This window comes from Epinephelus fuscoguttatus, linkage group LG12, assembly GCF_011397635.1.
Source record: "Epinephelus fuscoguttatus linkage group LG12, E.fuscoguttatus.final_Chr_v1".
Classification (NCBI taxonomy): Eukaryota; Metazoa; Chordata; class Actinopteri; order Perciformes; family Serranidae; genus Epinephelus; species Epinephelus fuscoguttatus.
Genome location: NC_064763.1, coordinates 17,190,937 through 17,206,180, shown reverse-complemented (window position 1 = coordinate 17,206,180; position 15,244 = coordinate 17,190,937). Strand labels below are relative to the sequence as shown.

At 43.2% G+C, this 15,244-nt stretch overlaps 1 protein-coding gene across 2 annotated transcripts in view; it reads right to left on the bottom strand.

Moving 5' to 3' along the window:
• klf8 (Kruppel-like factor 8) overlaps positions 1-15,244 on the bottom strand; it is an 85,608-nt gene that overhangs the window by 38,055 nt on the left and 32,309 nt on the right. For both annotated transcript variants that reach the window (XM_049593104.1, XM_049593103.1), the window contains exon 2: positions 3,939-4,289. In XM_049593104.1, coding sequence (XP_049449061.1) covers positions 3,939-4,289 — 351 coding nt within the window. The remainder of the gene's footprint in view (positions 1-3,938; positions 4,290-15,244) is intronic.

Sequence of the window (15,244 nt, the reverse complement as noted above, 5' to 3'; positions counted from 1 at the left end):
CATTGTGCAAACATCAAAATCAAAGTCTATGGATTAATCATTCTTCAAGCAAGAATTCCAAACAGCTTCTCAGATCTGGTCTCTTGAAAATTGTCTAACAGGCTAACAAAGCTATCTGACGACGTCACCCTGGGCTCTGGAAAACTGAGGCAGTTTTTACAAGTAAATAAACCATTGTTTTTTTCTGATATGAAAACTTAGTGGGAGGTAGTTGGGCACAGGAAGTGATATGGTTTATGACTCTGGTTTGTTTAGAATAAGCAACAGCAGAAGAAGAAGAAGAAGATAAACAAACAGAAACTCAAACTGCACCAAAGGATCATACATTACCACAATTTCTACTTTTCAAGAAAGCCAAAGCATCTGACGCTCCTGACCTTCATCGCAACCATCAGCCAATCATCCAACCCACCCCTCCTAATGCGCCTGTGAAACTCCCCCACCCCTCCAGGCACTCTTCCATCAATTTTGCTCACGCACTTCCTTCATTCCATCCACAGATCTCCATCTATCACCAATTCATCCCTCATTCTGAGCTCCACCCACCAATCCACTACCCACAGTTTCCATTTAACTCAGTTCATTCCCCTTCGATTGCTCCTCTACATCCTCTGCAGGAGAGAGGAAGACTCCCTCCGTCCAATAATGTTTCCAAAATGGAATTCCTGCTTATTCTAAGAGATATCACTGCTTTTTAGTAGGATGACAATCACAAATCACCTTTTAACACACTCAAAATATGACAAGAAAGACATGAGTTAAGTTCAAGAAGAAGAGTTTAGAAAATGTTTTGAGTTGTTATAGAAACTCGGTGTTGACTTTTCATAACTACCTGGGAGGTGTCATCGACAAAGAACACATTACTTCTAAAACCACAGAACTATACCAGACCTTGTACAAACATATGTGCTCAGGAGAGATATCAGAAAGTTATCGTTAACATGTTTACACCGAATACTGAGCATTGTGGTGCAGGTGAGGAGATAAAAGGTCCTACAGATGTAGAACTCACATTCTATACTCATGTCAAAGTATCTCTGACATTGAAAAGAGCGCAGGAGCTTTCAAAGCTTGAAAGTGAAAGAAATTTTGAATTCTCACATACTGTAAGCACACAGTTATTGACATTTTGGTCAAGTACCTAAGAAGTCAAATACAGCTGATCACTATCCGACCTCAGTTGGGTCGTGTTCAGACTGCACTGATGCAACGGAGGTTCAGACAAACACAAAACGGTAAAACAGGCGCAACTTTTGCTGCAATTTCAGACGATGTCACCCTGCATAATTTTGGATATGTACAAGTACACACTCCTGGTGGATTATTTTGTAACGTGAGAGCTGTAGTTCTACGGTTTACTCGGTGATCATGGCAATGACAATTATGAAAGGACTGCTGTAATGCTAACTCTGCTGAGTTGTAAAATCCTTCCTCGTAGAATAATAAACTGCTTCTGCTAAGCCTTCAAATGTATTAATCTGTTACTCAAACTGGACTTCCTGTATTGTATTTCATCATCTGGCTGGCACTCCAAACAACACATGGCCTCCAAAACAGCTCCTTGCATACTTTTTAACACAGGGCAGTCTTTGGTCTAAACCTCAGCTTAAACCTTTGCATCTTGATCGATTCACATCTACTTCTACCGTGAATTTATTCCAGGTCCGTGTATTCATTGTTAAATTCTACGACAATGCTCATCAAGAAACAGGAAAATTCCAGTTTTATTACCACTTGAGTTTTGTAGTTCTGCCTGTTATATCAGTTGTGCTGTCACAAGACACAAGCAGTCACATGATTAGACAGGTTGTAACCAAGCATATACCTTTAACCAAATCATCTTAACCACTTCATCTGGAGGTTAAAGTGAAACTGAGCACATTTGAAATGTCAGTAATCATCCCTCCTCACACAGGAAACCTGTGTATGCAAAACTACTGTGCATATGGTAGGTCAGCTTTGACACAGGAAGTCAGCTGTGATGGAAGTTTAAACCTAACTATCTGGGTAATTATTTCACTACTCATGTTTGTTTTCTCTACCAAATATGTTTAGCTACAATTACAGCCTCAACAGTCTTGTTTCTTGCTTTTAGCACTTTTCCTGTATAAATATAGTGGATGTAGCGACCGTGATGTCACCCACTGGTTTGTGGACTCCTGTTTTGAAGCACCCACTTGGATTTTTTGAGCTCCACTCCTTACAGTTTTCACAAATGTGGAAATTAGCCATATAGACCAAAACTATTTTTTGTACCAGGAACTTTTATTACGAGGAATTTGTTTACCTGGGTAAAACAATTCCTTGTAATCTGTGTGGTTTGCGTTTCCACCTCACCTCAAAGTTCTGGAAAATTTATTCAAATTAGCGTGATAACGTAGATGATTCGGCATGTGCCCTGTATTTGGGTCCGCCAGTTTGGCTGGTTACATGCTGGCGTAGAGAGTTGGGGCTGTTTGTCTCAGCCAGCAGCTAAGTTTAAAAGTGTTTTAAGATAAGTGTCAAACTAAGTTAGTCTACATACAGACAGCTGTCATTTGAGCTTATTAGTAACACTTATTAGTAACGCTATCATCTGAACTAGCGCGCTGTCCTTGTGTAAGACATAAAGTTAGTGACGGTGGATGAGAGACTGTGGACAGAGCATATTGAATATCACTGTCTACATGTTTACATGTTCATGCTGCTGAACACATGTATTGATAAAGTATTGGCTTCTTACTTGCTAAGGTTTAATGTCACTTACAGTAATGAGCGTAGCTGCTCAACTCGAGTTCAGCGCTGGCACAGAAGGGCCGATACTGTTAGCCCTTACCAATACAACGGTCTTTGATAATTTAGCCCCGGGGCTAATTTAGTACCAGGTTTCGGTACTCATCCTTAATCAAAACACAAACAAAGTGAAGCTTGTAGAAATGTAATACAGTTTGCAGTGGCTGCCCGTACCAGGAAGTGTGGAACGCTGCATGTGTGCTCCACCGATCAGTGTTCCTCGGCACACAGCCCCACCCCTCAAGAATTACGGGTAATCTGAAAGTCCTATCCCCCTACTAGGTAATTTTTCCCGGGTAAATTGGGGCTGAGGGAAAGTTTTTTACCCGGGTAATTCTGGTGGAAACGCACAGAGGTTTTTCAAAATCCCGGGTAATTGATAAAAGTTCTTGCGGTGGAAAAGGGGCTTATGTTTGTTTCTGCTGTAAAGTTCTGCTGGGGGTCTATGGGGATTGACTCGCTTTTGGAGCCAGCCTCAAGTGGCCATTCGAAGAACTGCAGTTTCTGGCACTCCCACATTTACTCCCTGGTTCAACCCCAGAAGTTGCTCGTTGGTGTAGCCTGTAGCGATCTTGCCATGTTCCTAGATTACAGCAATTAAGTGGGTGAGCCCGCTAATATTATTACAGAAATGAGTGATGGTTGAAATCACCAAATAGGACCCAGGTTGTAATAAATCAGAACGACTCTTTATAGTTGAGAGATATGAATTCGGCTTGCTTCTGACTCATCTACAGAGATCTGTATTATTAGGTGTTGGTGTGAAATAAAGGTCATGGCTATGATTTACATTTGGCTGCCAAGATCAAACCTGGATTCCCCAAAGCTGGAACACTAAGAGAGGTAAGATTTGTATAATTTGACAAATTAATACTCAGTTAATCACTGACTCATTTGTAAATCTTGTTGATGCCAAGAAAAGTATAAACACAATAAAATCCTCCTCCAGCATCTGTCTGATTTTAATCCTGAGTGTGAACTCGACGTGATCAAACATGCCTGATCGTGAGCGAAGCGAGTAGGCGGCAGCCGCACCTTCTCACACCCACCTGACTCCCATCCATCTATCTGCCCACCAATCCTTCTGCTTCTTCACACACATGCCCTTCAGCCTCTTCGAATCAATCAACCAATCACCTCCATCCACCCCGTCACCCCCTCCTCACCGTGCACTCCATCTCCTCTGGCTCTGGTTTGATCTGTACAGAGGGCATGACTGTCTCGCCCCCCTCTGCCTCCTCCTGCTCTTCCTCCTCCTTCTCCTTCTTCTTCACAGACTGTGTCGCCACTTCCTCTCGCTCCTCCTCGCCTGCTTCCTCCTCCTCTTCCTCCTGTGGCGGCCGAGGCCTGGTCACCGGCTCCTCCTCCTTCTCCTCCTCCACCCGGGATACCGGCGGCGGCGGTGATGATGACGACGGCGGCTGTTGCTGCTGGGTCAGGGTGCTGTGCTTGGCCGGGCTCCTCTGCTTCTTCTGGGCGCCGACAGCACTCTTCTTCTGCTTAGGAGTCGACTGGCACTGAGGAGGAGAAGAAGAAGAGACAGAAGGTGAGAGGGATCACTGACAAATAGAAGGGTAGAAAGTAGGAAAAGAGAAGACAGGGGTTTAGGAGGGGAAGAGAGGAGGTGATAAGGGGGGTAGTTGAGGATGAAAGGGGGGGATGGAAGAGAAAAACAGGGGAGGAAGGGTGAGAACAATGTAAAAAAAAAAAGCCAAAACTTCCAGGCCAGGGGGAGAGGGTGAAAGGAGGGGATTGGCCAAAGGATTTGAAGAAGGAATGAGAAGTAAAGTGGGTGGGGGAGAAAATTAAGGAAGCAAGAGAAGAGGAAGCAAAATGTGAAAAAGGAAGAGTACAAATAAGAAGACAGTAAGGGAGGAAGAGGGAGAGGAAGACAGGTAGGAGAGGACAGGAAATGGCATGCTAGAGTTTGGAAGGGAAATGAAGCCTGACTACAAGCATTACCTCTGCTCTCAAAGCTGTCTAATGAAACCCCCTCCTCAAAAATCAGCCAGAAGAGGGGGGTAAAAACACACACACTGACACACACTCTGTTTAAAAAAATAAAAAAAGATAGAAAATTAAAGGCAAAGAGAGAGACAAAGAGGCAGAGAGACAAAAGGCCTAATCCTGAGGCTGCCAGTGAGGGAATGAGAGCGAAAGAGAAATAACAGAGGCAGTGAGAGAGAGCAGGGAGGAGTAGCCGTGAACTGACCCCTCCCTCCCTTTCAGCGGCAGGCAAGCGGACACACCCTTTTCTGGAAGCCGAGCAAGCGACACACACACACACAGAGAGAGAGAGGTGTGGGGAGTGCCGAAGCAGAGGGACTCAACACACACACATACACTGCTACTAATGCACACACCCCTTCTCTTCTTTTCTGTCTCCATTTTCTCTCTATGTCCACTTCCTTTCTCAGACATCTACATGTACTACAACTCTATCTGAGAATTAGCAGTGCTCCTGTATATAGCTGGGTGAACAGTGGCGAATATTTACATTATAATCATCTACTTGAAGGTTTCTCTCTGGATCCCAGCATTATGTGACTTCAGTCAGTGTAGCACCACTGTTTCTGTGCCACTGCTAATACACTTTCTCTCAATCTACAACTCTATTTATTGATTGCTGAAGGTGCAGAATAACTTTGAACTTTGTAATTTCAGTCTTCCCCACACAAAAACTGCAAGACAATCAATTTAAATTGTGACATATGAAATCAACTGATTAATTCAGCTTTTGTTGCCCCACTTGTCTCCACACTGCGACACACCGCTGGGTCGTGACCTACAGCTATTTTTAATCTACAATTGCTTTTTTTATACGCGTAAGAAAACACGCCAAAGTTCACAAATGTTAAATGTTGTTGAAACACAGGCAACCATATGAAAAATTAGTTTAAAACTGCCTGTATAGTCATTGAAATCAGAAAAGAAAAAGTCAAGAATCTAGGACGGAATCACAGCTCGACTGAAAACTGTCTAAAATAAATATTCTGTTACAGAAATCTCTGTCAGTTCATTTTCAGTCAATCCACCACTTTATTAAGGTGATTTAAAACTGCACCTGAATAACTCTGAACTTCAGTCTTCCCCACACAAAAGCAACAAGACAATCAATTTAAACCATGACACATGAAATCAGATCACCTGATTAATTCGGCTTTTGTTGCCCCACTTGTCTCCACGCTGCGACCCACCGCTGGGTCGTGACCTACAGTTTGAACACTGCTGACCCACACGAGAGGAAGTTGTAAAAAAAGATGACTTCCCCTCCTTTTTTTTCTTCTTCCCCTTTGCTGTCAGCTGTTGCTGATGTGAACGTGGTCACAGCCGGCGTTTCAGTGGAATTTTTTCGAGTTGTGGTTTTGAAAAGAAATCAGACTTTGTCACATCAGCACGTCCACACTTGAGCTACACGTCTTTAAGTTTAAGAGCCTCGACTGTGAGCCTGACGTGGTATAACACAAGCTGAAACATATGGTTGGGGCTCAGAATGAAGGCGTGGTTGAACCTGGACACACCGAAGGATGATCACACTGATCGATCCACCATGGCTTAGTATTGATCATGACATCCTATGTGAGCAGGCTTCAAACAGGAAGTGACAGTGAAATGCCTTCTATCCTTCTCACGGTGCAGTAGACACTGAAACACAAACTAGGTCTCTACTTCCTGTCTGCAGCCGCGACGCTGCTGTGCATCCTGCTGTCTGTCTTGGTGAATGTAGTGCTATGTAGGTCTGCCATCTACTGTAAGGACGTGAGGTATTGACTCCACATGTATAATAAAACAGTCGAGCCAAGTGACACCCAATTATAAGTTCAGCATTTTGTATTTTTCTTAAGCAAAAGTTTTAACAGTAAAACCATGGACATGTTATCTGTTATAAAAGTTTAGTTACTGTATTCAATAAAGTACTAGAGTAAAAGTACTTACTGTTCTGTATACTTTCTTTCTTTATCCCCAATCCAGTGCTGCATGAAAAAAAATCCAGGTCAACCTAATAAAGACGTAATCACTGGACTTTCCTCCAGTGATACAAAGTGTTTTTGTCTATTATGCTGTTTACTGTTTTGTTCTGCCTATGACTGCACACTGAGACTGTTGCAGGGCCAACATGTGACCCAGATCCAGTGGATTCCACAGTGAGGTGTGGCCACAGCCAATCAGTCAGGGTGTGGCTGCAAGCACCACCCCTCCCACACACACAGAGGACACACGCTGATCTCTCAGTCGGTGCCATTGTAATGGGACAGAGCCCCCTCTGTGTCTCTAAACAAAGGTAAAGGCAGCCCCATGCCACACCTTCCCCCCCAACTGGCAACCCACACACAGCCGGGCTCTGAAACTACACCAGACATGAAACTAAGTATCTTGTACTTCCCGTTCCATCCTCCTCCTTCCTTCCTTTTGTACAAAATTTTAAAAAGTCTGCTATCATTTTTTCAACCAGCTAAAACACTGAAGGTGACCTAGGTTTTGCAGAGCTGCCATTTGGCACCAACATTCAACAAATGCTCAGGATGAACTCTGATCTGATTGGCTGGATTGGCATGACGGCACACCATTTGAGAAACACTGGTCTGTAGAGTTAAGCCCCTTTTACACTGCCAGATTTTCCGCGAATGTTGGGCCGTTTTGCCAGCAAGCTGTGAGCATTTATACACACAGAGCCGGATTGGCGAGTTGATCTGAGGTGCCCAATTTTCCGCCTCGTAGAGTATATTGGCGGAACCTTTTTAGTTTAAAAAGAACGAGACGCCCTTCCATCACGGGAGGGGCTGTTGATGACTTGTGGGAGGAGATGTTGATGACGCACGTGGCGGTGGATAAACAGGAAACAGCTGATAGCAGGAATGAGCAGCTAATAGCAAGAGGGAAAAAAAAACGTAACACACTGTAAAGATGAGCAACTGGGGAGACAAGGAATTGCGCGCCCTCCTTGTCCTCGCAAATGAAGAGGCCATTAACCGTCAGATGACGGGGACGGTGAGGAACAGGCCGACTTATGAGAGAATCGCCAAAGGACTGACCAGCCGCGGCTTCCCTCCCACGTCACTGTTTACATCACACGCTGAGCTACATGTTTTGTTACTTGCTCACACCCCCCATTGCCCCGAAAAAGGCGCATTCTGTATGAACAAAAGTAGGCAGGTGGCATTTTGCCGCACTTCCCGATTTTGCTTTTATACTGCCAATGCTGAAAAAAGACTGATTGGGCTTTCCTGCTAATTTGCACAATTCCTATTTAAAAAGGGCTTTAGAGTGGAGAGGGCATCAATCAAACATCCTGAATTCTGAAGGTGCTCTGATAAATATGTTCCTACAAATGAACTTTGGTCCTTTACCTTGTTTTCAGTTCTGTTTTAAAGGTGGTTGTTCCAGCATGTTTTCAAACTGTTCGCCTCTGCTGGCCTCACTATCATCTGTTCTCCTCTGTGATTGGCCACTTCCTCCCTGCCTTTTATGTTGAACCTGCCTGCTCAGTTTTAGCATGAATAAGAATGGCTCGCCCTCAACAATCACAACAATCCTGAATGAATTCAGTTGTCCTCATCACCTTCTTCTAATTAAGCTGTAAGGTCACCCAACAGAGAAAATGCAAACAGTTGTTGGCTGTTGTTGGTCACGTGGAAACTAAGAAAGTGGCGGAGCTCACAGGTTTGTGGGGGGAATTTCACAAATAAAGACTAGCATTTCCCAATAAATTAGATTCAGTTCACGAGTGCCAGACATGATACGAAGCACCTCTTTAAGTCGTGAAAGCACCATTGTTGACATTTTTAGGTGAGTGTCAGACAGTTTTAAGAAGGGAGGATTTGTTTTTGTCTGCTGGGAAGAACTGAAGGCTGCAGACGGCACAGCTGAAGGGCAAAGCTCCAGCAGCGGCTTTGAGGAAACGACCAACTTTCTGCAGCCACCTTTCAAACCAACACTGGGGCGAGTGTTCGATATGTGGAAAACGATTTGTGATTACCTTTTTGTTTTCACATGATTTCTTCATGTCAGCTTATCTCACACAAATGAAGCAACACTTTCAGAGCAAAAACAGAATATCTGATATTCCGTCACAACCCAAGGCCTTAAACTCCGTAAACAAAATACTCACAAGTCATAAAAGTGCTAAGACAAGTAAGCAGAGTCCAGAGTACATCTGCTCAAAAGGTTTTAGATCGTAGGAGCTAAGTGCTGTGGCCAGACCTGGATCGATTCGGATTTGCAAACAATTCCTTAGCGTTTGTTTTAACCTAATCTGGTGCTCCAGCTGGGTGGAGTTCACACGGAGCCACGTAAGCAGTAAATCACAGTAAAAACACACTAAATTGAAATTTTAAGGCGTCTGAACTTTCTGTAGCCGTGCCTCAGCATACAAACCACACCCATTCCACCACTGAGAACAGGACGAAGCAAATACTGAGAATCTTTTGCAAATCCGACTTGATCCACATCTGCTGGCAGACGAGGCAGTCAAGAGGAAGGAGTAACAGCGAAGGGGCCAGGAGTGTGTGTGTGTGCGCATGTGTGTGGAGAAAGCAGCACTAATGAGCAGTGATAGTGAGAGCCGGAGTGTATATGCACATGTTGTGTGTGTGTAAATGAGGAGTGACAAGAGTATGTGAGTGTGTGTGTGAGAGCTTTTCCCCAGAGGAGGGGTCCCACTGTGGTGTTCCAGGAATAAAAAAGGGTGGGGTGGGTGTGACCCTGTCAGCCTCTGATCCCACCACAGGAAGTCAGGGTGGGGGTAGAGAGAGATGTAAAGGACTGAAAAAAAAAAAAAAAAAAAAAAAAAAAGACGGACAGAGATAGGACCTTTTCACCAACATGGCATCACCGCTGAGTCGAGGAAACCGCAAACCTTTCTATGACCCTGCTCAGCTGAAAGACAACATAATCAGATGAGCGACAATCAGCAACAAGCAATATCCAGTGTTCCTGTTTTAAATGGAAGGTAGCCAATGCTCTAAACTTGTGTTCACACTGACTGACTTTTTAGAAGTAGTTTGAATGCTAATTCACTCTGAGCTGTGCCGAATCAAGCAAAGATGCATTCAAATGAGCTTCAAATGTATCGTAGATGTAATGAGTTTCTATATGCGACTTTTTCTGCAGCAGTAAGTATGCTTCTGTGAGCAGATGTTTAGATCTTTATTGATTTACACTAGAAAGTTTGGAAATAAAAACATTGTTAAAAAGCTCCCTCTGGTGGAGAACATGGGCATTATATTTTGTGTGTAATTGTTTGGTATGTTTGCTGATTACACTTAAATACTGGGCAAGCTTCTATATTAAATAAAAATATAACGATCTGTGATTTATCTTAGCAAATGTCGGCCAGGGGCGTAAAGCGGGATTTATACTTCTGCATCCAATCAACGCCGTACCCTACGCCATAGCCTGACATACACCTCCCCAGAAATGTAACTACACGTCGCAGCGACACAGACCTCCTGTTTATTTTTGTAAGCTGAAACCATTTCCCTCAGTGGAAAAGAAGCTTTTATTTACTTTAATTTCACAGATAAGAAACAATAAATTGTGAAGACAATAAAGCCTCCACTAAAATAGCATTTTAAGTCTTGTGCGTGATTTATCCTGGCTTCATATGAGCAGAGGAAATCTCCGCTTGTCCTAATTTATACAATGTAATATGCCAAAGGCTTGTGCTAATAACGTTAGCATGTTGTATTTGTTTGGAAAACATGTTTAGTATAAGACAGTTGTGTTGTCAGTGAACCTTGTGAGTTGTAATGGAGCCAAATTTTGTAACGCTACCTTTGTTAAATGTTGCTGTTGTCCCTGGCTTCATATGAGTTGAGGAAAAGTCCGCTAGCTGCTAGGCTAATTTATACAATGTAAAATGCCATAAGCTTGTGCTAATGACGTTAGCATGTTGTATTTGTGGGGAAAATGTGTCCAGATAAAGACAAGTGTTTGTCTGTGAATGCTGCAAGTTATAGTGAAGCTGGTTTGTGTACTTGTTTTAAATTGTCTCCATTAAGCCATGTTTAATGTGTGTTTAATGTGTGTTTTGAATCAACTAAACTTTACAGCACTTCACAGAAACCCCGCCGCTGACTAGTGTTTTGGAGGTGTAACTGCAGAGTGACACAGACACACCACCGCACAAGTGTAAATGCTCACAACAGTGTAGGCCGAGTGCGTAGGGTCTGCAAAGAGCTGACACACAAGTATAAATCACACTTAAAGCGCTCCTGCTCAGACCAAGCCCATCGTCAAACTCAGCCCTCATTATGATCTCTACACTTGTGAGCCAGCAGCATAAAGTGTCATAAAGGTCAACTGAACCTTCCTAACTTGCTATCCCCCTACTTCCGGCACCCTTTCTCGGACCACACTCATATTGAACTCTGATCTCTTTCTCAACTACACACCTTTTAAGTTTTGTCACTCTTATCTTTCACCGTTGCGATAACTGACAGATCAATCAGTGATGAAAATAATCGTTAAACCTAAAAATCCCCAAAAGGAAACATCAGCTAATGAGGCCAAAACTCAGAGTTTGGTTTGTTGTGGAGTTTTTCTGCAGCCGTCCACTAGAGGATCAGTCTCTGGGCTTCAAACAGGCCAATCTCCACATTTTTAAAGATCTATTTTTAACCTGTGAAGGCTGAGTGAGCGTGAACTGAACACTCTGCTTCATCCTCTTACGGTCCCACACATTCACACCCGCTCAGAACAACCAGTCTGTTACTGCTGAGCTGAGGGAGCTGAGGAGAGGAGTCATGTCTTGTCAGGCTTCACTTTCTGTGTGTCCTGGTCTGGGATTCAAATCCTGCCACTACGTCATATAAAACAAGTACATTCAGCTCACCCACTTATCAGAACAGTTTAACAAAAAAATGTTAACATATTTAGGCTAGTATCTTTCTGATGTGGGACAGTGAAAGTCGAAGGCAGTACCAAGAAGACAGACATGATGGAGACCTGAAAAGAGGGGTGCTGGATGAAGTTACTGCAAAAAATGACAGCGTCCCAAACGCTTTGTGTTCAGACATAGAGCAATACACTAATAGAAATAAAGGTTAACAAACACCTCAAGTTTGGTGTGATCGTCTCTCACCTGGGGCTCTCTCTGTAGAGAATTATTTTGCATTTGAATGTATTTTTCACACTCTGACAACACCTGGATCATGTGATAAGGTATATTTTAACACAATGTCAGTGATCACACAGACAGCGGGAGGTAAAAGAAAGGTGTATGGTTACAATTGTTGCTTCACTGTGATACAAGACTGTGTTTTCAGATGTTATCATCTTTGAAGAGAGTTTTCGAGACGCTTCATTCTCAGTGGTAAAGGGCCAAAACAAAAAATTATCCACAACTTTATCTGGACCAAAATAAGAACATTAAATCACAAAGAATGACATATCATTGTTTAGCCAGAAATAATTTTCGCCGCCATTTTTGCATCCTGTTGGAAGATAGATCAGGTTGACGTCTTTTTGCTGCGACTAGGTTTTTAAAAATCCCTCATGTCACATTTGCCTTCACCACTTGGGAATGATAATTGATCAGCAGACAGCCCGGTTACTGAGCCTAGTAACCCTCTGGTTTGTTACCTGTTCTGTTTGTAAAAATAAGAGCAAAATTCATGACAGAGATGTTCTCATTTTAATATTTGTCGGTTTCTGTTGTCAAGGAATTAACTATAAAATAGTCGTCAAATAGCAGCTCATGAATACTGAAATCATTACTGTTTTAGAAACGCAACGTTGTCTGACAACTGCCCACCTGGCCGGCGACGTCATTAAATGTTGACATTTGTGAAGTCGGGTGACCAGAATTCAATGTCTAGATAACGTCTAATGCCGATGTTAATGTGCCATAGAATCATGACGGATGGAGGACGTTGAAATATTGTTGGTTTTAAGTTGTGCAATATCCAAAATCCACTGTCATCCAAACGTCTCATGCCAATGTCAATCTTGACATTGAATATCAACATTTCGTCATGACATATGGAAAACCAACGTCAGCAACGCCCACACAACATGAAATTCTAACGTCATTTAACATCTGTCTGACGTAGGAGCCCACCGTCTTCCTGACGTCATATTTACGTCCAGTCCCAGCTAGGTGCAGTGCTGCGTGATGGGCTATACTGATTTAAAATAACACATCAGACGAAAGTAAGATGTTGCCTTTGAGTTTTGCAAGCCTGGGATTTGAGATTTATCCCATCTGGAGACTGAGTTTAAAAAGTTCAGCTTTTAAGGGAGAAAAACGTCACAGGACTGAAACTGAAAGAAAAAGATTGATTGATATTTTTTACGATTTTCTGACAGACATTTCAAAAGCATAACCAGCCGATGTAAATCCATTGTTACACTGGGAAATAAAAAGCATTTGCTGAGACTATTTTTTACAGTGTGTGTGAGAGAGAGGGTGGGACGGAGACACTATCTGGGTCAGTGCTCTCCTCTCTGTCACTGCAGCCTCTCTCCAACACCCCCGGCCGTGTGTGTGTGTGTGTGTGTGTGTGTGTGTGTGTTTTGGGCGGGGGGAGGGGGATTGCCCCAGTCAGCCGCACTATGTTCATGCCCCCAAAGGGTCCACACACACACACACACACACACACACACAGATACATTCACATGTACACATACACGATTCATGTCTGGTTATGCCCACACTCATGAATGCACACGCAGCAATATTCCAAAGCAGTCCCAAAGTACCCAATTGAAGGCGCACACACACATAGACACACACACACACAGTCCTTCTCATCACATGTGCAGATAAAGATAACTTGGCTCCGTTTGGCTCCAGTTTTTTGTTTCTGTCTGTTCAACTCAGAGTTTCCTTTAATAGTTTTGTTATTTAACTATGCAGCAGCAGCTTCACTGTCATTTGATGTAACTGCGAGTCTAATCAGCGTGAGAAGAGGAAGAGAAACAACCGAAATAAAAAGAAAGGCGGAAGGGTTTTTTTCCCCCCAATAATGGCCGCCTGCTCATACCGCTGTGGGTTCAATCTCAGTTCATAGCGGCGTCTAACATCAGCATTCAGATATAAAACAGTAATTTGTCAGTGCAATGATTGCAAAAGCAGTCAAAGTGCAGGTTCAGTCACGGTGGGAGTTCATGCATCTTCATAGATTTTATGGCATCTTTGGGATTATTTGGACACATTTCAGTAGCGAGAGAAATAAAGGGACAAACACATGGTGCTATGGGCATCCCAGGTTGGTTACAGATTGACCAATAATGGGAAGCGTTAGCATAAAAAGGTCTCCCAGTCACCCCTTACACCAAACTAAGTCTGACCCATGGCTTTAGAAAAGTTTCATCTGCTGCTCCTGAGGTGGTGATGTTCCAAAGATGGCGCCCTGTTAGATGCAGATTAAAAGCTTGAGGCTTCAGCGTTTTTGGATTTCAGCACACAGAAGTGGCACAGAACTGATTAACTGGTATGGCTCTTTGTGATTTTAAGTCTTTCTTGGACATTTTCTGCCTTTATTGGAGAGAGTGTAGAAGCCATTGCCAATGCTGTCAATCTCAGCTGCCACTGTGTTTACATTGGAAGCAACAGAGGTGGCGTCAACAACCCCTCGCTACCTGAAAGAACCTCTAAATGCCCTACAGCACTTCCTGCTATTAAACTCCACTACAATATTTGGATACATCACATTGTTTTTTTTACTTCCTCCATCAATAACTGGTCAAACACCTGAGGCAAGTCGCTTATTTAGCCCACAGACAAGATTAGTTCATGTGCAGGTCAGGTAGGTCAGAGCCCGTCCTGATACTACAAAAGCCACAACTGTGACTTCAGCGAGACCTGTCCTCATCAAACACGGCTAAAATGTTTGTGACACCTTGCTGGCTGGTCAAACTGGCCAGTGACATTTCGGCAGTCTATCACCTGTACTGTACCTTAAGATTTCCTGATAGTTTTACCTTTAACTATTTCAATTTAATATAACTAGAGACCACAACAGTAAATGGGTATGTGGTGCAATGGAGCACATGACATGAGAGAAGTGAGTCTGGTCAAACAGGTGAACTGTGCCAGATTTATTCAAGGCTTGATCAGTGGACGGGAATAATTGATTGAAACTGGGATACAACCATCCGTGACTTATAATGAGTTGGGCCAAGGGTGTTAGGTGGGGGAGGGGGGGGCTGGCAGGAGGTGACCACAGACAGGGCAGGTGTCAAGTTTAAACAATGTGTTATATGTGCAATTTCAATTTACAAAAAAACAGCTAGTAGCAGTTAGCATCTAACGTCACATGAGAGGCAGACATGAGCCCTTTTTAAATAGGAACTGTGCAAAGGAAAGCCCAATCAGTCTTTTTTCAGCATTGGCAGTATAAAAACGAAATCGGGGAGTGCAGCAAAATGCCGCCTACCTACTTTTGTTTATACACAATGCACCTTTTTCAGGGCAATGGGGGGCGTGAGCAAGTAACAAAATGTGTAGGTCAGCATGTGATGTAAACAG